Source organism: Crinia signifera, chromosome 7 (genome assembly GCF_055691185.1).
Source record: "Crinia signifera chromosome 7, ASM5569118v1, whole genome shotgun sequence".
NCBI lineage: Eukaryota > Metazoa > Chordata > Amphibia > Anura > Myobatrachidae > Crinia > Crinia signifera.
The window spans coordinates 27045712-27071952 of record NC_139223.1 but is presented as its reverse complement, the minus strand read 5'-3'; the positions used below and the strand labels follow the sequence as shown (position 1 = coordinate 27071952).

Below are 26241 nucleotides of genomic sequence, written 5' to 3'. Positions count from 1 at the left end.
TACCGCATGTGTTAGACAGATGAGAGCAGCTACCGCATGTGTTAGACAGATGAGAGCAGCTACCGCATGTGTTAGACAGATGAGAGCAGCTACCGCATGTGTTAGACAGATGAGAGCAGCTACCGCATGTGTTAGACAGATGAGAGCAGCTACCGCATGTGTTAGACAGATGAGAGCAGCTACCGCATGTGTTAGACAGATGAGAGCAGCTACCGCATGTGTTAGACAGATGAGAGCAGCTACCGCATGTGTTAGACAGATGAGAGCAGCTACCGCATGTGTTAGACAGATGAGAGCAGCTACCGCATGTGTTAGACAGATGAGAGCAGCTACTGCATGTGTTAGACAGATGAGAGCAGCTACTGCATGTGTTAGATGAGAGCAGCTACTGCATGTGTTAGATGAGAGCAGCTACTGCATGTGTTAGATGAGAGCAGCTACTGCATGTGTTAGATGAGAGCAGCTACTGCATGTGTTAGACAGATGAGAGCAGCTACTGCATGTGTTAGACAGATGAGAGCAGCTACTGCATGTGTTAGACAGATGAGAGCAGCTACTGCATGTTAGACAGATGAGAGCAGCTACTGCATGTGTTAGACAGATGAGAGCAGCTACTGCATGTGTTAGACAGATGAGAGCAGCTACTGCATGTGTTAGACAGATGAGAGCAGCTACTGCATGTGTTAGACAGATGAGAGCAGCTACTGCATGTGTTAGACAGATGAGAGCAGCTACTGCATGTGTTAGACAGATGAGAGCAGCTACTGCATGTTAGACAGATGAGAGCAGCTACTGCATGTGTTAGACAGATGAGAGCAGCTACTGCATGTGTTAGACAGATGAGAGCAGCTACCGCATGTGTTAGACAGATGAGAGCAGCTACCGCATGTGTTAGACAGATGAGAGCAGCTACCGCATGTGTTAGACAGATGAGAGCAGCTACCGCATGTGTTAGACAGATGAGAGCAGCTACCGCATGTGTTAGATGAGAGCAGCTACTGCATGTGTTAGAGGAGAGCAGCTACTGCATGTGTTAGACGAGAGCAGCTACTGCATGTGTTAGACGAGAGCAGCTACTGCATGTGTTAGATGAGAGCAGCTACTGCATGTGTTAGATGAGAGCAGCTACTGCATGTGTTAGATGAGAGCAGCTACTGCATGTGTTAGACAGATGAGAGCAGCTACCACATGTGTTAGGAGTGTTAGATGAGAGCAGCTACTGCATGTGTTAGATGAGAGCAGCTACTGCATGTGTTAGACAGATGAGAGCAGCTACCACATGTGTTAGGAGTGTTAGATGAGAGCAGCTACTGCATGTGTTAGATGAGAGCAGCTACTGCATGTGTTAGATGAGAGCAGCTACTGCATGTGTTAGACAGATGAGAGCAGCTACCACATGTGTTAGGAGTGTTAGATGAGAGCAGCTACCGCATGTGTTAGACAGATTAGAGCAGCTACCGCATGTGTTAGACAGATGAGAGCAGCTACTGCATGTGGTAGGAGTGTTAGATGAGAGCAGCTACTGCATGTGGTAGGAGTGTTAGATAGATGAGAGCAGCTACTGCATGTGTTAGACAGATGAGAGCAGCTACTGCATCAGTAGTTACTGGTTCCGTATAAAATAATCAGACTGTGACGCAATCATACAGTGTGTTGGACACAAATCTCTGGTTCTAGAAGCTGATCCTTCACTTGTCCGCTGTAGAAGCTTTGATACATGTCCCCCTTAGTTTATTAGAAGGGAATGAGCCTGTTGTATTCACCTTGCAGGACCTCAGTTACAACCAGCTGAGCGAGTGTCCGCGGGAGCTGGAGAATGGGAAGAACATGCTGGTGCTCAATCTCAGCCACAACAGGTGAGAGCTCAGCGATTGGCAATCGGCTATGTCATGTGGTATTGGTACCGCGGGGGCGGAGTGTGATTAGGTGCGGAGTTAGTCTGTGAAGTAGTCACCGGGGAGTCACATCTATGCTCTCCTCCCCCTGAGCGATGGATGGGAGTTCGCCTCTATGGCCATCTAACATCTTCCGGCCAAGCGACGTGTTCTAATGTGTGTGCATTTTAATTTAATTCCCCAGCATTGACAACATTCCCAATCAGCTGTTCATTAACCTGACGGACCTGCTGTACCTGGACCTGAGTGACAACAAGCTGGACAGCCTCCCCCCGCAGATGCGCAGACTGGTACACCTGCAGACCCTCATTCTGAACAATAACCCGCTGATGCATGCCCAGCTCAGGTCAGATCTTAGAAGGGAACATAACGTAGACCAGCGACATTGATGTGACCATCCAGTGACCTCTGTGTCTGTCTCTTTAACAGGCAGCTTCCTGCCATGGTAGCCCTGCAGACTCTGCACCTGAGGAACACTCAGCGGATGCAGAGCAACCTACCCACGTCCCTGGAGGGCCTGTCCAACCTGTCAGGTAAGCAACCACGTTGGGGAGGTGGTGGGCGTTGCTCCTGGACAATGAATGTGGAAGCTGTAACCGTGACGTGCCTGCCTCCCTCACTCATTGCTAGTTGTCATCACTATGTCCCCCCTCTCTGACAGACGTGGACATGTCCATGAATGACCTGACGCGGGTTCCGGAGTGCCTGTACACCCTGGCCAACCTGAAACGCCTGAACCTCAGCAGCAACCAGATCTCCGATCTGTCCCTGTGCATTGACCAGTGGATTCAGCTGGAGACCCTCAACCTGTCCCGCAACCAGCTGACCTCTCTCCCTGTACGTTACCATGATCTGTCCAGAATAATACGTTGCGTGTTGATGTGTATATACGGTGTGATACATTGTATACTGCTGATACTGTGACTTATTGCTGTCTTCTATGTCCTGAAATATACAGAAACGGGGGTTATTTGTAAGTGTAAACATGTAAAGGACTGCTGCACATAGGCTATCCTGTGTAAGGCATTACTAAGCGATCCATGGACCTTATCTAATAGTGATTGCTACTAATGGTCCTGGCTTGCCCTGAATTTGTCAGCCAGGGGAGAGCTGTTACAGTGCAGGTGCCTTGAATAGAGAGGCCGTATAGGGATGAGCTTGTGGGTTATGTCAGGCATGTCCAAACTGTGGCCCTCAAGCTGTTGTGAAACTACACATCCCAGCATGCCTTGCAATAGCTTTAGCATTCCCTAATAGGAAAACTGTGGCAAGGCATGATGGACTTGTAGATTCACAACAGCTGGAGGACCATAGTTTGGGCATGCCTGGTTTATGTGATCTATGCTCATTCTCTGCCATCTGCTGCCCCCCAGTCTGCCATCTGCAAGCTCTCCAAGCTAAAGAAACTCTATTTGAACTCCAACAAGCTGGACTTTGATGGGATCCCGTCGGGAATTGGCAAACTCAGCAGCCTGGAGGAGTTCATGGCCTCCAACAATAACCTGGAACTGATCCCGGAGAGTCTGTGCAGGTAATGGGGCTGAGAGGGATATGGTGACTGTGCTGATCGGTATCCAGACTGATCACAGACTGACTCATGATAGACCGTCATATGGTCGCCCACTAATGGTCGACAGGATTTAAAGGTCGACAGGCAATAGGTAGACAGGAAAAAGGTTGACATGCAATTTTTTGCTACGTTTTACAGCCGACAGGTGGTATTTCATGACCTACCATCCGAGGCACCGAGCCTGAAGCATGGCGACCACAGTGGTACACTTAGTGTCCATGTCGACCTATGTCACCCTAAAAACATTAAAACCTCATTTTGACCTTTTGACCCTGGCGACCTTTTGACCCTGACGACCTTTTGACCTTCATGAGACCGTCTATGATGCATACCATGAGCGATGGGTTATGGGCTTCCCATCCATGGTGGGTATGTAGGTGACAGGGGGCAGATAACCGTGCTCGTCCAGTGTGCACTGGGTGAGTGACAGCGCCCATCTGCTGACATTGCATAGGTGATCTAGACCCATCTGGCCGATGGTAGAAAGAGGGATTGTCCTAGTCCAGCTCCCCGAATGGCTGCCAATGTAACAATGTCTCATTTCCAGATCCATCAAATTGCGGAAACTCGTCCTAAATAAAAATCGTCTGGTGACTCTGCCTGAGGCCGTCCACTTCCTACCGGATTTAGAGGTGGGTGAGCACCCCCCCCCCCCCCAGTACACAATTGTACTTCATTATATCTCCACATGCAATACATCCTTAGATGCAACCAATACCTGACCCATCTGCTCATTAAAACGTAAATGTGCAGATTCCGAGCCCATTTCATCCCCGTTCCCCAAACTGAGAAACTTTGTGTTCTATTCCGTAGTTTTCCTGCAGTGCCACCTTGAGGCTGATCTCAGGAACTGCTGTTTTTTTCCCTAGATAGAGAATAGAAAGTTTTATACTTTGCTTCCTGTCATAAATATTTGTGGAATTAATTGGTTGGATAATAAATCGCTTTCATTCCAGGTTCTGGATGTCCGAGAGAACCCCAACTTGGTGATGCCCCCAAAGCCAGCCGATCGCACCTCCGAGTACTACAACATCGATTTCTCCCTGCAGAACCAGTTACGCCTGGCGGGAGCGTCTCCGGCCACCGTTGCTGCTGCAGCCGCCGCAGGGGGTAGGTGCATTGTGTGGTTCCTTTTTCTCTGTATGGAGAGGGGAATTACTGCAGTGATTACTGAAAATCCCACAGGCACACACTATTGGTCTGCCAACAAACATCCACAGTGTCAGGGTATAATGGCAGCAGTCTGGTGCGTCATTGCTAACACTTCCACGCCATTACGGTGTCGCATTGCAGTCATTGACCCCTGAAACTATAAAAGGTCCAAGTGAAAGGACTATAGAACTGATCCTACTCGTATGAATGTCACTGATACAAGCAGGAACAGGTAGTAAGGTGACCACACATTGCACCGATACAGTCAGCTCACCTGGTCAGTTATCTACATAGGGTGACATCATGTCTCATAACCATCCAATCAGATTTGGTCATACCGACTAGAAAATGTTCTAATCCAATGGCATCGCCCCCTGTATGATACCAGCAGAACAGATACGTTGTCTGTAACGATGTCACAGTGATGTCACATATTTGGCCAAATCAGATGTAAGGTAACAAACGTACAGGAGATCCCATACTTAGCAACCAATTAGAATCTATTTTTTTATTTAACACCTTCTAGAAGATAATAGACATGCTTTGATTGGTTGCCCATAGCAAAACCCAATCTTTAATAGAACTCCCATCTTATGCAGCTGTTTCCCAGGGCATCTGTTCATCGGCTGCTCCAGTTTATATTTCCAGGCTAAAACCATATGAATAAATAATGACATTTTACAAAAACAGTGAGGGGTCAGCTCATCCTGAGCGAGGCGAAGCGTCATTGCAACCGCCGCATGGAAACGTCAGCACCTCATCTCGCCCCGGATTTGTGGGTCATTGTACTCCGCCCCAAAATATAAGATGCTGTAAGCGCGGCGGGGTGACTGATTTAACGAACCCCATAATTACATTTGTCATAGAGAAAAGTGCTGAGAAACATTAGCTGCATTAATAAGACCTCATATTATTTCTATCCACATTTGAATGTCCTCTATAAGCTCTTGTTATATAATGGTTGTATGCGCCATTGGATTTATCTTTGTTAAATAATCTGTTCTAGAAGGGATCGCATTGTAATAAACTCTGTATTGGATTTTTAGTTTGTCTCCGTGATTCACCTGTTTAATCCATTAGAATGCTTGCTGAGTCTGTCTGCTGCTCCGGATATGGGCGGGGTCAGTGACCAAGTAGAGGGGACAGTAAAAGAGTCTTAAGGATAGACTGTAGATCCTGTTATGATGGGAGGACCCACCTGTCAATCTGGATCTCTTTGAAGCTGGCATTTTATAGGTCTACCTGTTAAAGGAGTAAAGTAGCAAGTACCAGTTGATCCTCCATGTACCTTAATGCAACCTTTTGACACATTTTCATAGGCCACATTTCGTATGTTGTGTGACATAAGTGGGCGGGGCCTGTTATTCGCTACACACCGAGTCATGGGAGCAGCAGGGCTGGGGTTCTTGTTGCATCTTGTGACTGTACCAAGTCACCTGAATGTCCCATCTTTCACCAGGCAGTACACCAAAAGATTCCTCTGCCAGGAAGATGCGTTTGCGGCGACGTAAGGACTCCACGCAGGATGACCAGGCCAAGCAGGTGCTGAAGGGAATGTCGGATGTGACTGAGGAGAAGAACAAGAAGATACAGGTGAGCCTGGAGTGGTGGTAAATGATATTTATGGCGTACCCCCCCCCCCCACATGCTCCGACATGGAAGGGCTCACATGTCCGTGTTGGACACACCATAGGGTATCGTGCACGACCCCTATGTATATAGATTATACACTTTATGACATGGTTGTCATTTGGGCTTGAATCCAGGATAACACGTTGTCGTTCCTGTCATAGGCAGCCAATCAGGGACCTTGTCATGGTGGTCTTTGGACCATCCATGGTCACTGCTTCTCCACCGCCAGCCCCCCATTAATGCGTTTCCCCCTCTTCCCACAGGAGAACGGAGACATGAAGTACACGGACCTGAAGGCCCGCCGCTGGGATCAGGGACTGGAGAAGCCTCCCTTGGATTATTCCGAGTTCTTTGTGGAGGACGTGGGGCAGATCCCTGGGGTCACCGTCTGGCAGATAGAGAACTTCATCCCCATCTTGGTGGACGAGGCTTTCCATGGGAAGTTCTACGAGGCGGATTGTTACATCGTGCTGAAGGTGAGAGGTTCATTCTCCGTGCATGTGCCGGGGGAGCCGAGGCAGAGGGACACCGGGTAGGTACTATATAGACTGGCTTATTGGCAGCGCTCTGGCTAATGTGCCAATCCGGTGATTAAAGATAAAGCCGTCTGTACTGCGGATGCAAGTAGGTGGGTAGCATTAGCTGGGGGAGGAGTTAGGGTTAGGATGACCAGAGTCAGGCTCCTTGTTTTTAGAATATATATTATAGTAAACTGTGTAGGTCCATCTATAAAATCTCTTTGTAGATTAACCTATGTAAAATATAGCTGGTCATGCTGTGTCCTGCCACCAGGTGGTGCTGTATATCATTGTAGTCTTCCATAGATCTGGAATTACTACCAAGATATTTTACTGAAGACACTGAGCTACAAGGAAATGTCATATAAGCAGTCGATTTATGTTAGGAACGCCACTTCAGCTCAATTTGGGACGGGAATAGCTTTGCTGATGTGGCAGAATGAACGGAGGTATTTAATAACAACGGTTTTGCATCCTGGATCCCATCCACAGACATACCTGGATGATAACGGCGGTCTACACTGGGAGATTTATTACTGGATCGGACAGGAGGCCACACTGGATAAGAAGGCATGCTCAGCCATTCATGCAGTCAACCTGCGAAACTACCTGGGCGCTGAGTGCCGCTCCATCCGGGAGGAGATGGGAGACGAGAGCGAGGAGTTCAGCCAGGTGAGGCCGGATTAGACCGTACACACAATGTCTTCTCAGTAGTGCAATATAGGTCACCTGACAAGGTCCATTGTGTTCCTTCAGGTATTTGACAATGAGATTTCCTACATAGAAGGAGGCTCTGCCAGTGGGTTCTATACAGTGGAGGATTCGCAGTACATCACCAGGTGAGGGCAGTAGAGAGCTTACAGCTTCTTCCCAGCTCTGCGACTTGCGTGCTGATTGGTTAAGCAGAGTGTATCGGCACCTCGTGCGAATGTCACCAACTCTCTGTGTTCTTTCTGTCTCCCAGGCTTTACCGGATCTACGGCAAGAAGAATATCCGCCTGGAACCTATGCCGCTCAAGGGCTCCTCTCTGGATCCTCGGTATGTGCCTCCATCTCATTCGGGTTTTGGGGAACTTTCATTGCCTTTTGGAGTCCAATTGAGTTGACATTGTGCGTTTCAGGTATGTGTATCTCCTGGACCACGGGCTGGAGATTTATATCTGGAGAGGATCGCAGGCCACCCTGAGTAACACTACTAAAGCCAGGTAACCGCTCCCTCCGCAATCGTGGGCAAGAGGGACTGTCCAGGAGGTTCTAGAGGATCGCTCAGATTTATAGTACACTGTAAAAGCACAATTCATATATTGTACTGGACATTTAAATCACAACTGGGTGGGGATTTACATGCGCCCCCCAGATGTGCTGTCACTCCCCACCATAAAGTGTTTGGACGGTCATCGGATCACCCATACACACAACAAGATGTGCTGATATATCTTTGCAAATATCGGGCTTCGGCTGTGTTGCACAGCTGCTGTAATATATCTGTGAACATCGTCATTCACAGACCTATCGCTGGTACACAATGGCTGACGGACCAGTAATATATTATCAGTAGCACCAGTAATAAGTGAATACGGGTTAGTATCCTTGTAAAAAAGAAAAGGAATGTTTACAAGCAAGATACAGATCTGTCCTCATACATCGTTTCCACAGTATTGGTCACAAGAGGGCGCTGGTGCAGCCTCCCTATAGGAGATTCACAACTTCTAATTTATTATTTATTGCCAGTTTCTTATATAGCGCACACAGATTCCACAGCGCATTACAGAGAATATATGAACATTTACATCAGTCCCTGTCCCAGTGGAGCTTACAATCTATATTCCCTACCACATATATACACACACACACAGACATTCTAGGGTTAATTTTGTTAGGAGCCAATTAGCATACCAGTATATTTTTGGATTGTGGGAGGAAACCGGAGTACCCGGAGGAAACCCACGCAAGCACGGAGAGAATATACAAACTCTGCACAGTTAGGGCCATGGTGGGAATAGAACCCATGAACTCAGCGCTGTGAGGCAGTAATGCTAACCACTACACCGTCCGTACTGCCCTAAGACTACCCTGGTTTATGTGGAGGAGACCATGGCAGCAATCCTATTCCCGCTAGGCTGCGTATGTTTGCACCCAATGTTTACTGTGCAGTGCGTATGGATCCCAGGTGCAAGCATACACGCACATCAGATCTCCCTAAGGACGCCTGCGGCAAGGCTGTACTCTGTAGATGAGATGTGGTGCGTTCAGCTGGGCGTCTGTAGACGAGATGTGGTGTGTTCAGCTGGGCGTCTGTAGATGAGAGGTGGTGCATTCAGCTGGGCGTCTGTAGATGAGAGGTGGTGCGTTCAGCTGGGCATCTGTAGATGAGAGGTGGTGCGTTCAGCTGGGCGTCTGTAGATGACAGGTGGTGCGTTCAGCTGGGCGTCTGTAGATGAGAGGTGGTGCATTCAGCTGGGCGTCTGTAGATGAGAGGTGGTGCGTTCAGCTGGGCGTCTGTAGATGAGATGTGGTGCGTTCAGCTGGGCGTCTGTAGATGAGATGAGGTGCGTTCAGCTGGGCGTCTGTAGATGAGAGGTGGTGCGTTCAGCTGGGCGTCTGTAGATGAGAGGTGGTGCGTTCAGCTGGGCGTCTGTAGATGAGAGGTGGTGCGTTCAGCTGGGCGTCTGTAGATGAGCGGTGGTGCGTGTAGCTGGGCGTCTGTAGATGAGGTGGTGCGTTCAGCTGGGCGTCTGTAGATGAGATGTGGTGTGTTCAGCTGGGCGTCTGTAGATGAGAGGTGGTGCGTTCAGCTGGGCGTCTGTAGATGAGATGTGGTGCGTTCAGCTGGGCGTCTGTAGATGAGATGTGGTGTGTTCAGCTGGGCGTCTGTAGATGAGATGTGGTGCGTTCAGCTGGGCGTCTGTAGATGAGAGGTGGCATTCAGCTGGGCGTCTGTAGATGAGATGTGGTGCGTTCAGCTGGGCAGTTGGCTGCTCAGTCAGGTGCGTTGTGTGTTTTTGGCTACATCTAGTTTATAACAAGATGCAAGACGTAATTTCTGAGCTTTTCGACCCCTTCTCCCTCTGGTCCCTATTACAGACTCTTTGCTGAGAAGATTAACAAGAATGAGAGGAAAGGGAAAGCAGAAATCACATCACTTGCAGAAGAGCAGGAGACCCCCGAGTTCTGGGAGGTCTTGGGAGGACAGCCAGATGAGATCAAGCCCTGCGTCCCTGATGATTTCCAACCCCCACGCCCCAAGTTATATAAGGTAAGTTAAACGCTAGAAACACCCCACTGTCTGATAGTAATATAGTTCAAAGCCGGACTTTGATTCTTGAAAGAAGTGATGTATTTATAATTTTACGGTGATGTCCTTCATGGAAAGACCTCTTCAGATGGGTGGAGCTTCTCTATCTTCCCTCAATATGGGTCAGGCAGACATAAAGCGTGTGTCTAATTGGCTTGCAATCCTCTAGTTAGCAGTTACGATCAGCAGTGATCGGCTAGGGATCTATGAGTATGTGTAACTGACATGCTATGCTTTGCCATTTGAGCTGTTTGTCTCATGTCAGAATCACCTGACCTCTGGTCTCTCTGATAGGTTGGACTGGGACTTGGCTATCTGGAGCTGCCACAGGTTAACTACAAGATTTGTGTGGAACACAAGAAGAGACCAAAGGTCGACCTTGTGCCTGAGATGAGGCTGGTGAGGACCTTATTATGGATTGTTGTAGTGATAGGAGATGTGAATCTTCAGTCGTCTTTTCTTGCTTTCTCCTCAATGTCAGTGTTATGCCTATATGCTCTTCTACTTGAGCTGGATCCAGCACTGACCCATGACCACAAACCAAGTTATATGTCAGTGGTATGAGAGCGTTGATCTAGCACAGGAGATGTCCTATAAACCCCATCTTGTATCATGTTCTCCAGCTACAAAGCCTTCTGGACACGAAGTCCGTGTACATTCTGGACTGCCACACCGAAGTCTTCATCTGGATTGGACGGAAGTCCTCCCGCTTGGTCCGAGCAGCCGCCCTGAAGCTGGGACAGGAACTGTGCGGGATGCTTCACAGACCGAAGCATGCCATGGTGCTCCGGAATCTGGAGGGTACAGAGTGCCAGGTAGGGTGGATGGGATCTTCACACTGGTGCAGGGGATCCCTAGACTAGTCTAAGAAGTCAGGAAAACTCTGTTTTTGTTGCCAGGTTTTCAAGGCCAAGTTCAAGAACTGGGATGACGTCCTGAAGGTGGACTACACCAGGAACGCGGAGAGTGTAGTGCAGACAGACGGATTGGCGAGCAAAGTGAAGAAAGATGCCGAGAAGAAGGACCAGATAAAGGCCGACCTCACCGCACTCTTTCTCCCGCGACAGCCCCCAATGCCGGTCTCAGAGGTAGATGCAAACAGGCACAAGAGTTATTAATGATATATTGTAATTCCTCATTGTGTCTAGGATTGGTTAATAAGTGTTCCTTATGTTTCACCGATAGGCCGAGCAGCTCACTGAGGAGTGGAACGAAGACCTGGATGGGATGGAGGGATTCGTACTGGAGGGGAAGAAGTTTGCCCGTCTTCCAGAAGAAGAGTTTGGCCACTTTCACACGGAGGATTGCTATGTGTTCCTGTGCAGGTAACTAGTACCTATACTACCATACCCATGTATATACATTCCATACCCTTACATATGCATTCCATACCCACGTGCGTAGTATAGGTAAGACCGGCAGAGCTTCTCAGTGGTCCATCTTTCTACCATAAGTGGTTGCAGGGCTTTGACCAGAGCATGAACCATAATATTGCAATGTTCCTTCAGGTACTGGGTGCCGGTAGAACACGAAGAGGAGGAAGAGCAGCAGCAGAGAAAGAAGAGGAAGGTCAATGAAGATGATGAGGAGGATGAAGAAGACGAGGATGAGAAGCAGCCAGAGGAGGACTTCCAGTGTGTGGTGTACTTCTGGCAGGGCAGAGAAGCCTCCAACATGGGCTGGCTCACTTTTACATTCAGTCTGCAGAAGAAGTTTGAGAGCCTGTTCCCAGGAAAGCTTGAGGTGAGTTATTTCATAACTGTAGAGGAACGCAGCACTGGGCGGGCAGGAGAACTACATTTCCCATCAAGCTTTGCGCTCTCTCACACCAATGTGTCTTGCCCTCTCGTAGGTGGTCAGGATGACGCAACAACAGGAAAACGCCAAGTTCCTCTCTCATTTTAAGAGAAAGTTCATCATTCACAAGGGGAAAAGGAAGATGAGGGACGTAGGGCTCCAGCCGAGCTTGTACCACGTGAGAACCAACGGAAGCTCTCTGTGCACCAGGTGGGCTATGGGGTACATGTACTAGTAGGGGTCAGGTATACTCGGGTGAACCGTCCCGCCTGGGCGCTGTGTATAATGGCCCGAATACCTGGACGGGCAGGTAGTGATACTGGCAGTCTGTCTGCCTAAACTGGCCACGTACAGCCCTAATGTGTGATCGTCAATGGGACGTTACCAATTAGAGAATACATTGGAAAAACCTTCCTTTCTCCCATTCGCAGATGTATCCAGATCAACACAGACTGCAGCCTGTTAAATTCCGAGTTTTGCTACATCCTGAAGGTGAGTTGTGGGCGAAGCCGTGACCCAGGAGAAATATTACAGAGTAGTTTCTCATCCCAGCTCCTCACCTACTCCAGGTCCCCTTCGAGAGCATCGATAACCAGGGAATCGTGTACACCTGGGTAGGAAGAGCGGCTGATCCCGATGAGGCCAAGCTGTCAGAGGAGATCATGAACCACATGTTCGATGACACTTACAGTAAACAGGTGCGATGGGGGCAGGGGGCCAATCACATTGATCCATCACCTCCCCCTGGCTGTGTCTGACTCTGCATGTCCCGCCTCTTGCCGTCTATCAGGTGATTAATGAAGGGGAGGAGCCAGAGAACTTCTTCTGGGTGGGAATCGGGGGTCACAAGCCGTACGATGAGGATGCAGATTACATGAAGTACTCACGACTGTTCAGGTGAGTGACCGCAGAACGCGGGGTATTACTGATCCAGTGATTCTGTACCAGAGACGAGGGAGCAACAGTAGGACATTATTTCCCTGATTCAGACCTACTCACATACTAGGGAACAGGTCGGCGCGGTAGTGGGGGACCTGATGACTGTCTACCTAGACCAGGGATGGGGAACCTTCGGCCCTCCAGCTGTTGTTGAACTGCACATCCCAGCATGCCCTGCTACCGTTTTGCTATTTGGCTATACTAAAACTGGTGCAGGGCATGCTGAGATATGTAGTTCAACAACAGCTGGAGAGCCGAAGGTTCCTCTTCCCTGACCTAGACGGTCTATCTAATAATCCACACTTGCATTTGATAGTTGTAGAACTACAAATCCCAGAAATCCCAGTAACCTGCTGTATGTAGTCACTGCCACAAGCCGCGCCTGGGGAAGTAATAAGATCACCGCTGGGGCCGGACCAGATGGCCCAGAGTCTGCTCGTCTGGCTTCAGGAATGAGCAGGGGTTCCCCAGCCAATAAGGGACAAGTACAAATCACTGGGGCGTGTCGCTTGGACTTGAGTGTCACTGTGTGGGATCTGGTGTTACTGCACCGGACAGTTACCAGCTGCCGGATATGACCAGCGCAGACCTCAGAGCTTGCAGGGACCATCAGCAGAGTTTGCTCAGGCATAGTGGACCGTTCTGTGGGCCCAATTCAGACTTAATTTTATATGGCGATTTTGAGTCTATACACTTTGCGCTGAACTAAATGTCTGCAGCACTAATCACTTAAAGTTACTCCCTTAGTAACAATAGATTTATCGGTAAACAAAGAATAAGTGATTTTGTGCGCTGACACTTTTCCAGAAAAAAGTGAGGAGATGACTTGGGTGTCAGAAAATACAAGATATAAAAGAAATATACAAAGGGAAAGGGAATGCGCAAATATGAGTGGATAGGTCCAACCCGTATTGCACAATTATTCTGGCGCTGTTTATTTAATATATATGTTACACCACACTTGTGGTCTAATGTAATTAATCCACTGCTGCTGCAGGCGGCTTTATATGAGTTAGCTAGAGCTCATAAGAGAAACAAAGAGAAATGGGGTTTAAAACCACTTTGCGCTGCTAATGGATATATTTTGACATAGAATACCACCAGACAGAATGATACTGGACACACTATTCAATGTTTAAATGAATTTATAGAGAAAGATATATAAAAAAATATACACATAAATAATATCAAAAATTCATACAATAGTATACAATATTAAAAACATTAATCAATATGGCCATGTATAAGTCACGTTTGCAAACTGATAATTAGGAAAATACTCCGGAGTAAATAAATGATGAGGATTAGTAGCAGTCATTCATAGCAATTAGAATGCATAAGCTGGGGGAAGGGGGAGAAGGGTATGGAATGAAGGTATTGGGCGTCAATGAGCCAGCAACACAATCAAGAAATGTAGCACAGTCAGTTCAAGCTTAAACAGCAGGTTAGTGTAGAATATACCATATATCTCACCCTCCGTTGATGTTTTTTATGGAGGGGGAAGCGTGTATCGGGGAGCTTCTGATGGTAATTAGCTCAACCCGACCACAGTGCAGAGATGATGCAGGGAGCTTTGGTGGATCTTACCGCTCTACCCGGGGTCCGGTGATATGGAAATATGCCCAGATAACGTCCAGTGCAGGCGGCTGTAATGAAAGCCGAATTGCGGGAGGGAACGAGAGGAGAACCTCGACCGCCAGATGATGTTCGCTCGCTGCTGCCAGATGACGGTGGATCACACAGATTTTCAAAGGACCGCGGCAGACCAGCTCGTGTGATAGGCGGTGAGATGGAGAACACAGGGGTTTGCAGACGTGACGTGACGTGGCCTGTGACGTCGACGCGTTTCGTCTCAATAGGCGAAACGCGTCGACGTCACAGGCCACGTCACGTCACGTCTGCAAACCCCTGTGTTCTCCATCTCACCGCCTATCACACGAGCTGGTCTGCCGCGGTCCTTTGAAAATCTGTGTGATCCACCGTCATCTGGCAGCAGCGAGCGAACATCATCTGGCGGTCGAGGTTCTCCTCTCGTTCCCTCCCGCAATTCGGCTTTCATTACAGCCGCCTGCACTGGACGTTATCTGGGCATATTTCCATATCACCGGACCCCGGGTAGAGCGGTAAGATCCACCAAAGCTCCCCGCATCATCTCTGCACTGTGGTCGGGTTGAGCTAATTACCATCAGAAGCTCCCCGATACACGCTTCCCCTCCATAAAAAACATCAACGGAGGGTGAGATATATGGTATATTCTACACTAACCTGCTGTTTAAGCTTGAACTGACTGTGCTACATTTCTTGATTGTGTTGCTGGCTCATTGACGCCCAATACCTTCATTCCATACCCTTCTCCCCCTTCCCCCAGCTTATGCATTCTAATTGCTATGAATGACTGCTACTAATCCTCATCATTTATTTACTCCGGAGTATTTTCCTAATTATCAGTTTGCAAACGTGACTTATACATGGCCATATTGATTAATGTTTTTAATATTGTATACTATTGTATGAATTTTTGATATTATTTATGTGTATATTTTTTTATATATCTTTCTCTATAAATTCATTTAAACATTGAATAGTGTGTCCAGTATCATTCTGTCTGGTGGTATTCTATGTCAAAATATATCCATTAGCAGCGCAAAGTGGTTTTAAACCCCATTTCTCATAAAAGAAATATACTCTCCTTGTGCACGGATTCTTCGCCTAACTAGAGGCTCTCCATTAATTTGTATGGTGGAGATATGTGGAAGATAAAATGTTCATAATAGTGTGATATCGTCAAGATAACAGATTTATTTGTACACACTAATAAAACATACATAAAATAACACACATGAATAATGAACAACGTTGTTGTTACATATAAAAAGCTAAGGTGGAGGTTTACCAGAATCTGGTGATTGAAGCGCCTGTAGAAAGGTCTTTCAATTCTTGAAAGCCTCCGGTTCTCCGGAAAACCAAAGGCTTCAGGTGCTTAAAACAGGTCCAGTACCGGTATAAACCTCCTCTAGTGACACACTCCAGGCTGCTGCAACGCGTATTGGGATCAGAATATCCCTTAGTCAGGCAGTACTCTGGAGAATGGGTCACTTCCTCTATTTACACACACTCTCATTTAAGTCCGGGTCAAAAGGTCAAATTTTAAAATATGCCATATCTTTACTAATAATACTTGGTGTCAGTTAAAAATCATAAGGTGCATCATTTGTAGTCAAAACCGCTAACCCCCGTTATTTAGAAACTGGTAAAATGTCCCATAAAAGTAAAAAATGCCAGGTGGAACGCATTTCCTGTTTCCAGTTGAAACGCACCGCTCCGTGCAATGAATCGGAAGTTCGGGAGCATCAGGTGGAACGCATCTGAATGGAACACACAGCGTCTACCGGAAGTTCCTAGCTGTGTCAGATGCGCTTCTGGTATTACACTCCGGAGTTCATTTATTCTTTGTCGGAAGTGGTAAAGCTTACAAGTCCGACCAGGGCGCTGCTGTATAGTTCCTAGGTATTGGAACGCATCTCCATCTTTAATTCTATTGATCTTGTGTGTAGATGGAACGCACATCCATTTTGTTTTTACTTTCTCATTTGTATTAAATTTCCTGAGTTTTTGGTGCTGTTCTCCAATGTGGTTCCTTTTAATTTCCTACCCAAATGGACCTTTGGTGTAGGTTTATTGGATCCTATAAACTGGGGAAATATTTACATTTAGAACTTATATCATGTGATCATATACACAAATATTCATCCTATTTAAATTACAATTTATATTTTATATTATAAAGTGCTTTGTTATAGTGCATTATGTCATTTAAATAAATAAATAAAGGATGAAAAGGGTGAGAAAAGTGCATAGGGTTTAAGAAATATATAAATATAAAACATCAAAGTTAAAAATGTTTTTCCCGGTATTTCCATGTTAAAAATTACACTATCCACTAAAACTTATAAGAACCATTTTATTTCGAAGTCAGAATTGAGGCCTTTGGGCATTACATTTTTTAATTAAAAAATCCATCTAATTTCTGCCTTTGCGAGCATGGCCTCTTCGTTTCTGTTCCTCCATGTATTTTTTACCAGTTCTATGGCCATAAAATGGGTAATCTCGCTTGTTTGGCAGTTATGTTTTTCTTTAAAATGATTCGATAATGAATGCACTGTAAAACCAGACTTGATCGCGCAGCTGCAAATTCGGTTGGCAGTACGCATGTACTAGGCCGTGCAGCAATGACATCCTGATACTATTTACATTTGCACACCATACAGTCTGGGGGCGGTAACCGGCCGTTTAGCGGGAGTGCTAAGATAACCGCAGGCGTGCCTAAGCATATTAGGGGAGGTTGTGTGATGTCGGCTGGAGCTCGCATATGCCTTTCTCCATCACTGAACGCCAGACGTCAAATTTGCGGCAGTTTGTTCACCCTGTATTCCAGGTTAGAGAAACCAATGTTGTGTAGGGAGCGCCCCCCCCCCCCCCCCTCCCTTTATCTGTGATGATATATTTTATTACTAACCATCCAGGTGCTCCAACGAGAAGGGATATTTCTCCGTGTCAGAAAAGTGCTCGGACTTCTGCCAGGATGACCTCGCTGATGATGACATCATGCTTCTAGACAATGGCCAGGAGGTGAGTGCTGGCTGTGGGGGGTAAGTGACTGAAGGTGCCCATACACGCACCAATCCCGGCGGTGCGATCTGTGCTTTGAGGTGCGCGCTCCCGCGGCATCTCATTGTACAGTACAAAAATGATGTGCTGCACATACTTTTTGTACTTGCTTTTTATCGCATTGTATTGCATGCGATGCTATTTTAGCCCAGAACAGAATTGGTGCGTGTATGGGCACCTTGAGAGCCAGAAACAGATGATGAACTGTAACGGTTTCTTCCCATCCAGGTGTACATGTGGGTGGGGACTCAGACCAGCCAGGTGGAGATCAAGCTGAGTTTGAAGGCATGCCAGGTAAGCTGGACTCTGGCTCTACGATGCAGTAAATCCCTGATCTGGTGGAATAAATCCTAGTTGCCTGGGCATATGCTAGAGCAACCTATGGCTGTGAGAGTATTCTGAAACTTGTAGTTCTACACAAGCGGGTGTGTGATAATGTGATTAGAGACCATAAAAGTCCCTATAGATATAGCATTGTATTGTTCTTCTCTCCGTAGGTCTATATCCAGCATATGAGAGCCAAGGACACTCAGCACCCACGCAAGCTGCGCCTGGTGCGAAAGGGAAACGAACCACACGCCTTCACGCGCTGCTTCCACGGCTGGGGTGCCTTCCGCAAGCCACCGGCTTAGGCCTGTCTCTCCGTGATCTTGTGCCCGGGGCACAGGGCCACCTCCCCCATAGGCGCGACGCAGCGCTTACACAGAGGATGTTAATATATTTAATTCTTCATGATGGACAGAAGAGATTTTATTTGCAGGGATGGAGCAATGGCCGTAGTGACTGCACTCCTGCTCGCTTTCTATTACACTTTCTGCAGTGTTATGGGTTTATATGGAGAGTACGGGGGTCCTGCACACTAAAGGGGGGGGGGAGCAAGAATAAGGCGACTGTTCCTAAACTGTAACTACTGTATAATCTGCAGCTGGTTGCACTACACCACCACATCCACGCCTAGGCCCATCCTACCAAGGAAGAGGCGTCAGTGGAACCAGTAAGCTGGATTGCTGCCTATGAGTTCACTAGTAGTGATGTCACTGGTTCCTAGTGATTTAATGGGATGTAGTCATGACATCACTGCTTGTTATAGCCTTTATAGGTTGCTTTCTCAGTGATGGCACTGGATCCTTGGCTGCATTGTCACGTCACTGCTTCCTATTGACTTGATACAGTAAGTTGCTTTCTCAATGATGTCACTGGTTCCTAGTAACTTGATAGGTTGCTTACTCAGTGATGTCACTGGTTCCCAGGCTGCATTCTCAGGAACATTAGATGTCTGCCTGTGCTGTGGATAAGGAATAGGCACTTAATACCTGCAGTAACACACTTGTGTGGTGGAGCAGAGGTTTTGTTCCTGTGCTTAGGTGTAATTATACCAAGTGCCGAGTGTAAAGGATAATTGTGTCTGTAGTAAGGTCTCTACCCCATGATGTACATGAATTAGAGGACGCTGCATTACAGGCGCTGGGAGTTTCTGCAGTATAGGTGCTTTTAATTAGGGAGCCTCAAAACGGTTGTCCAACTTGGCTCACGCTGTGTTCGGTGGGACCCATCTACAGCCAAAGCGTTGTTCTTCCAGGAGAAGACTGTGGAGTTATTTGCGTAATGGGATTGGTCCAGAGAACAAGAGACTGGGGGGGATCCGCACTAACTGTATGAGCTTTATATATTTTAATAAATTTGCACTTCACTTTCATACCTGTGTGATGCTTCTATTCCGTCTCGCTGACATATACATTACTTAGATCCGTGGTTCTCAACCTCAGTCCCCCAAACAATTTACATTTCCCACAACATTGAAAAGGTGCCCAGGTGTAGTCATTATTCACTGGCACATAATAAAAATGTGCAGCTGGAGATAATTACTTCACTTGTGGTGATCTGGAAAACATGAACAGTTCAGGGTCCTGGGGACCGAGATTGAGAACCTGGGACCTTGCCAGTTGGGAGGTGGAGAGAGCAGCTCCTGTGCCCTTTTCAGTTGGGAGGTGGAGAGAGCCAGTCCTGTGCCCTTGCCAGTTGAGAGGTGGAGAGAGCCGGTCCAGTGACCTTGCCGTTTGGGAGGTGGAGAGAGCCGGTCCTGTGACCTTGCCGGTTGGGAGGTGTAGAGAGCAGGTCCGGTGACCTTGCCAGTTGGGAGGTGGGGAGAGCAGCTCCTGTGACCTTGCCGGTTAGGAGGTGGAGAGAGCAGCTCCTGTGCCCTTTTCAGTTGGGAGGTGGAGAGAGCAGGTCTGGTGACCTTGCCGATTGGGAGGGTGGAGAGAGCAGGTCTGGTGACCTTGCCGGTTGGGAGGTGGCGAGAGCAGGTCTGGTGACCTTGCCGGTTGGGAGGGTGGAGAGAGCAGGTCTGGTGACCTTGCCGGTTGGGAGGTGGAGAGAGCAGGTCTTGAAGCTCTGAATGGTCATTTAGGAAATGAAGGAACAGATCATGTAGGAATATTATTACCTCTCTTCCAGTGACAGAGGATGACTTGGTTGGGTACCAGAGACTGGACCATGCTTGTGGTGAGTGGTATTTTAACCAAGAGGCCCTATAACTTATTTCTGTAGCAGGAATTGTTGCTCTCTGAAATGTCTTTGGGGCTCATTTATCATTTAATAGTATACTCAATGCGATGAGTTTTATATTGGTGAGACGGAACATCAGGCAAGTGCGGGGACATGTTCTCAGAGGACCATTGTCTGATGGATTTCACTGATCATCTGCCATTCAAGAATAGTCTTCTATGTTGGTGGGTGCGTCATGATTGGGCAGGAGATACCTGGTTATCTGTGCAAATATTCACTAATTCTATTGTTTGAACAGCTTCATGGTCAAGGATGCTAGTGGTGGGCATAAAGTGTTGGCACTGCCCAGAAGACCTACTTTTGTTAGGGGCAGCTCTTTCAGAATTCATGGGGGACAGTGGACGTGCTCCATCATGCTCCTTTGCTGTCTAAACAATACAGATAGGACAGACCAGTCCGTTCCATTATATAATCTGCCTCCTGTTTGAAGAAAACAAGACTAGGGGTATGGAGAAGGCTGGTAATAACGGATATCCTAGCCAATAGGGAGGGCAGGAAGGTGTGGGTAGACCCACTAAGACCAGGATGGCTTCTGGTGGTCCACATTATAAACTCCTCTACAAATCCCTCTAACTTCACCGAGCCACGGTGTGAAGACTACAAGAAGGCAAAGGTGGGTACAATATCACAAATTTGGAATGAACCAGGAGCTGATCTATGATGGAGGTCATACACCATACCCCACCGACTATCAGTGATGATCACTTTGTTACCCATCGCCACAGCCAGGACCGTGTCTTAGCTGGTTGCCATGGGCAACATCACCATTTTTTTTTTTTTAAGCTTTACAAAGTTTGACTGTACAGCTGCATGCACACTATGCAATAGGCAGACATAGGACAAAGGATATAGTGATAAAACACCAGGCCCCTTGCCAAACGTGCAGGCGCTGATGGTAAGGTCAGATTGCCCCGGTCATACATGCAGGCGCTGATGGTATGTCAGATTTTACTGCATGCTCAGATGACAGCGACATCTGAATTTGCGGGAGCATGCATCGTTAACAATATAGTAGGTATAAAATGTAACTGTTGCATATTTAGAGGGAGTAAATTATAGATAATAGAATCTTTATTGGCTGTTTGGACAACACTGACATTTTCAGCATATATGGGACTATCACAGAAGTAGCTGGAGAAGGGAACTTATAGTGCTGGAAAGAAGAGGGGTATTCTTGACCTTGCCCATTACAAACCCACAAAGCCTGGGCACCGAGTCGTTCATCATTCTTACCCCTCACCTCAGTACCCCATCCCTTCAGCATCAATGACCAGTTTGATGAACAAAGACAGAGATACCGAAAGACAACAACAAACCTTTACTACTTTAAAGTGTAAACCTCCACTTGGCACTAAGGGCCTAATTCAGTACTCGAGTGGCATAACGCCGCTTGACCGAATGCCTCCATATCCCCTCGGTAACCGCCAACCAAATGATTTCTCTCCCCTTTGGAAGAAAAAAAAAATTGCATACGTTTTTGCATATAATGCGATTTAACCCCCCCTCCTAATCCACATCAGCCCGAAGCGTGGCGAGCGCAGTGTGCCCAGCAAGGGGATGTGGTATGCATACCCCCGACCTGTTCATACCCCCACTAGCCACATCGGCGTGGAGTTGATTTTATAAAGTGGTGAGCCACCGAGCCTGAAGCATGGCAAGCGTCCGGTTAAAACGACCCCGAAGCGTGGCAAGGGCCCGCGGAATACACGTCAACTAATCCATGTCCGCTCTACACGCTTCGGGCTCATTTTCTGCGTGCGCTCGACACGCTTTGGGCTCGGTAGCTCGCCACTTTATAAAATAAACTCCGCGCCGACATGGATTCGGGCTGACGTGGATAGTGAGAGTGTGCCAAATCGCATCGCGGATCAAATCGCATGCGATATTTGCATACAATGCGATCTGCTGGGAAGTGCCGCCATGAAACTAAACAAGTACCAAAAAGAAGTCAGTGTAAACCCCTGGATGTTCCTCCAGCCCCATTTCCGCCCCCATCCCTCCCCACAACGAATGACCCAGCAAGCATGCAACTGACCAAAGCCTTTCAGTGCCAAGGTTTGCGCATGCACAGAAATGCGAATGTCGGAGCTGCACACCCTACTTACAGGCTTCAGCAGCAGCACCACTGGAAGACTGAGCAGATGCAAACAAAGAAAACATGCAGTTACTAATCAGCTTGAAAAAGTCTCCAGTTGTTTGGGAGACGAAAAGCGTTGCCCCACTTCCGCCAGTGTCTACAGCAGACTCGTGACAGACTTCCGCCCTTACTCTCAGTCCCAGGGATCTCTGCCGTTGCTGCTCCCGGCCGGACGCCCGCCGCTACCTCCAAACACGCTGCTGAGCGTTCAACACTATACAGGACTTTGCCGCCAGCGTGTACTTCTGCGGCACGCCATCTCCTAAGTAGCCCATTGAGGTACAACATCCACCCTCAAGACGCAGTGAGTGTTTCTATACCTGCAATTTCAAACGTGTACCTGTGTCTCCTGCAGTCTGGGCTTACTATAACTGTGCCTGCTTTGCTAACACGCAGACGCCCGCTACCTGCCAACACCTGCATGAACTTTATGCGTGTCAGCTCACCCGCTAATTCAGGTTTACTTGGCTTACTAACCTTGCTTCTGCCATAAGGCTCTAAACTGTCTGTATGCTCAACGGCAATCCCCTGAAGGGACCATCACCGATTTTTTTTACTACCGCTGGGACGCCAGCTAATTGTGTTACAAATAGTCACGAAGTCTGCTATTTTTTGAAACACTGGCTCAGTGAATAGGATTTTTATTCATGTATTATACATACAATTGTACTAATTAATTACAATTTTAGTTTATAACCCACCTAATTCTTACTATATTATTTGTACTTTTGTATTTTTGTAAATGTATATGTATTTGTGATCATTATACTCCAATTTTAGTTTATTACCCACCTCATTCTTAAATTGATTTTTTTGTGTCTACATATAAAAATGTTTTACATTTAATACAGCGTGTCCTCCTTCATTGTGCTTGGTGTGCCATCATATATCCTTATTATCTTTTTCAATTATAGACCGGATTGACAGCGCAGTGTGTATTCCCTTGTATGCAGTTACTAATGGCCACAAGCGCAACCACTTATCCTCCTTAGGGGCAGGTGTCAGGAGCAGGTAATTGCAACCTGGTTCCAGGAATGAGGGAGGCAGGAGCCCGTCTGTGTCCCTCTCTCATGACCCATGATGCAGCCCCTAACAATAGCGGCTTGCCTGCTGGAAGGGGAGGAGAGACTTTTGGCAGGGAGCCTGGGACAGGCAACATATCAAGAGTCAGGGGAGGAGCTAATGAGGAGAGCTCCCACTCCCCTGGCGGGAAAAGTCCTCCTGGGAAAATGGCCGTCGTAAGACTACAGTGCTCCACTAGCAGCTTCCCGGGAGGTCTAGCATTCACAGGAAGCGGCGGTACTTGTGTATTATCACAGCGCCCGGCTACGCTACGTTGTCAGCGTAGCCCAACGGCTGCCTAGCATAGTCAGCGTAGTGACTCCGCAGCAGCCCTTCGTAGTGTCCCAGTCAGGCAGCGAGTCACCGTACTGTCCCCGGGAGCTGCAGCTCTGTCACCGGCGTATGTGGTAAGCCTAGTGAGCACCTCGAACATGGTGCCAACATGATCCCCTCTCCATTGGCGGAGAGGGGATCATGCGGGCTCCATCCCTCTGACACGCAGGAGCATCTCAGTATGTATTGCGGCAGGGTACGGCAACCCTGCCGAGAGGGTTAAGGGTTCAGCAGCGCATACGTCTCCAGCACAAAAGGGGGGGGGGGGGGGGGTGTGTGGCCTCAAGTGCACCTCATGCACAATAAAGGAGGCATTTGCCAGTGCTCCATGTTACATACTGGCAAATGCCCCCACTATCCACGCCAGTTCAAAGCATGGCAAGCACACCTGTTACGCGGCCTCCCGACCTTTTCATACCCCCACTATCCTACTAGGGTTGCTGCCCGTTCGCAGCTAGCCAGGGCTTATGTAGTTAGCGTAGTCAGTCAGGCGTCCCTGTTAGTATCAGCATCGTGTTCGCGGCCAGTCAGAGCTTATGCAGTTAGTATAGTCAGTTAGCGTACTCAATCAGCGTTATGCAGTTAGCATAGTCAGTCAGCGTTATGCAGTTAGCGTAGTCAGTCTGCGCTTATTACATTGTGTGGGAACCATTGACCATTTTAACCTGCCAGGAGTGAATGTGTTCCTGAAACACCCCCACTATCCACGGCAGTCCTTTTCATTCCCCCACTATCCACGTCGGCGTGGCGAGCCCCACAGATTACTTCACATGTATTCTGTGCTTGCCACACTTTATAAAATTAACTCCACGCCGACGTGGATAGTGGGGGTAATGAAAAGGTCGGGAGGACGTGTATCGCTGCGCTCGCCACGCTTCAGGCTGCCATGGATAGTGGGGTTGTTTTAGGAACACATTCGCACCTGTCATGTCAGGCAGGTTGAAATGGTCACTGGTTCTCACACAATGTAATAAGCGCTGACTGACTACGCTAACTGCGTAACGCTGACTGACTACGCTAACTGCGTAACGCTGACTGACTACGCTAACTGCGTAAGCTCCGACTGACTACGCTAACTGCGTAAGCTCCGACTGGCCGCGAACACGATGCTGATACTAACAGGGACGCCTGACTGACTGCGCTAACTATGTAAGCTCCAGCTAGCTGCGAACGGGCGGGAACACTATGCCTATTCTGAAAAGGGATGCTACGCTAACTATGTAACGGGCGCCGTGATAATATACAAGTACCAAAGCCACTTTACCTGCTACCTGAGCCATGTGGCAACACTAGCCCAGTCACCAGAAGCTGTGAACGGGAAGTCGGAGGAGCGTCAGTGGCTTCCTGTGCCGTGCCTGCTCTAGGGTATCACAATAACTGGCCTATTAGTGCTCAGGGTATAGGGGAGGAGGAGCCTGTGCTGCTGGTTAAGAAAAGATTCAGTGCCCAGGCTCTTTACCCACCATGATCCCAGTGTCCCCCATAGATGAAAGAAAAACATCACTGACTGAGCTGCAAAAAGATCCTTTTACCTCCGCTTCACCTTAACCTTAGGCCCAATGAAAAGTTTCACAACCGCTCTGGATAAAGCAGGTAAATTAACAAACATGTTTCGAAAGTTAAGTGAAATCAACAAGTCGGCATATTAGTGGTCCCCCAAATAAAGAGACTGCTTACAGATGAAATGTTAAACAGTAAATTGATGGGAATGGAGGACCAAACAGCAGACTCCATCACGGCTGCGGTGTGCAGACGTCTAGGAAAAAAAGAGGCTACCAGTCCATCACTATGGACAACTACAAGATAATGGGCTGTAGAATGCCAAAATTAATTTGTTCCATTCCGATCTAGACCTTTACTCCCCGACAGCCTGATAATGGAGCATCGCTCCTGCTGCTGGTACATTGTTAGGGAGACCAATGAGACCCCGTGAGTGTCCGCATTTTATTTCCCTAATTCCCCTTTCACACCAAAAAATGTAGGGACTTACCTGGGAAAATGGTAACTGGATCAAGCAGGGACATTCCCGGGTTGGCCCCTTTCACACCACCCTTGTCCCTACATTTTCTGGTGTGAAGGGGGGCAAGGGCTTCCAGGCAATAGGTGGAGGGCAGCAGGGTCCAGACTGTAGGGGACCGGGCAGTGGCAGCTGGGCTCTTGTAGCTTGAAAAAATTGAAAAGACTGTCCGGATGCCGATTGGCTGAGATCATCCGGCCAGTCTTTTCAATGTTTTCAAATCCAGCGATTCCCGCCCTGCTGCCCGGCAAATCGCGCTACAAGCAAATAGCCCCGCTGCCCGAACCCAGGTAAGTACCTTTCACACCAGACAACCCGGGCTGGTCCCGGGAGCAACCCTGCTAACTATTTACCCGGGAATTTGGCCCGGTAACCTTGCACACCAGTGCTAGTCGTGTGTTGTTCCCGGGGCCCAACCCAGGAATTTCGCTGGTGTGAAAGAGGTATAAAGGGGACTTTACATTTCATCTTTAAATTAACCCTTTCAGTGCAAACGTTGTTGTGAGATCCTCAAATTATCCACTACAAATGCCACCGCCGCTCACAGCGACTGTTCTTTTTGGGTGCAATATTTAACTAAACTTCAATTAATTGACTCGGCTGCATTTGTATTTATACAAAAAAAAATAAAAAATTCTCCGTGAGCACCGCTGGCATT

The 26241-nt window shown here is 47.8% G+C and overlaps 1 protein-coding gene across 1 annotated transcript in view; it reads left to right on the top strand.

Annotated features, from left to right (window-relative positions):
- FLII (FLII actin remodeling protein) overlaps positions 1 to 19162 on the top strand; it is a 32502-nt gene extending 13340 nt beyond the window's left edge. Inside the window, exons 5-30 of the mRNA XM_083152640.1 lie at positions 1771 to 1856; positions 2080 to 2241; positions 2325 to 2428; positions 2557 to 2732; positions 3269 to 3426; positions 4013 to 4097; positions 4422 to 4575; positions 6077 to 6210; positions 6513 to 6725; positions 7260 to 7439; positions 7524 to 7606; positions 7732 to 7806; positions 7889 to 7972; positions 9852 to 10023; positions 10357 to 10461; positions 10686 to 10877; positions 10962 to 11150; positions 11248 to 11387; positions 11571 to 11805; positions 11915 to 12069; positions 12291 to 12351; positions 12429 to 12557; positions 12650 to 12756; positions 17322 to 17427; positions 17695 to 17760; positions 17964 to 19162. Coding sequence (XP_083008766.1) covers positions 1771 to 1856; positions 2080 to 2241; positions 2325 to 2428; positions 2557 to 2732; positions 3269 to 3426; positions 4013 to 4097; positions 4422 to 4575; positions 6077 to 6210; positions 6513 to 6725; positions 7260 to 7439; positions 7524 to 7606; positions 7732 to 7806; positions 7889 to 7972; positions 9852 to 10023; positions 10357 to 10461; positions 10686 to 10877; positions 10962 to 11150; positions 11248 to 11387; positions 11571 to 11805; positions 11915 to 12069; positions 12291 to 12351; positions 12429 to 12557; positions 12650 to 12756; positions 17322 to 17427; positions 17695 to 17760; positions 17964 to 18098 — 3486 coding nt within the window. The 3' untranslated portion in view covers positions 18099 to 19162. The remainder of the gene's footprint in view (positions 1 to 1770; positions 1857 to 2079; positions 2242 to 2324; positions 2429 to 2556; positions 2733 to 3268; positions 3427 to 4012; positions 4098 to 4421; positions 4576 to 6076; positions 6211 to 6512; positions 6726 to 7259; positions 7440 to 7523; positions 7607 to 7731; positions 7807 to 7888; positions 7973 to 9851; positions 10024 to 10356; positions 10462 to 10685; positions 10878 to 10961; positions 11151 to 11247; positions 11388 to 11570; positions 11806 to 11914; positions 12070 to 12290; positions 12352 to 12428; positions 12558 to 12649; positions 12757 to 17321; positions 17428 to 17694; positions 17761 to 17963) is intronic.
- Positions 19163 to 26241: the final 7079 nt, after the last annotated feature.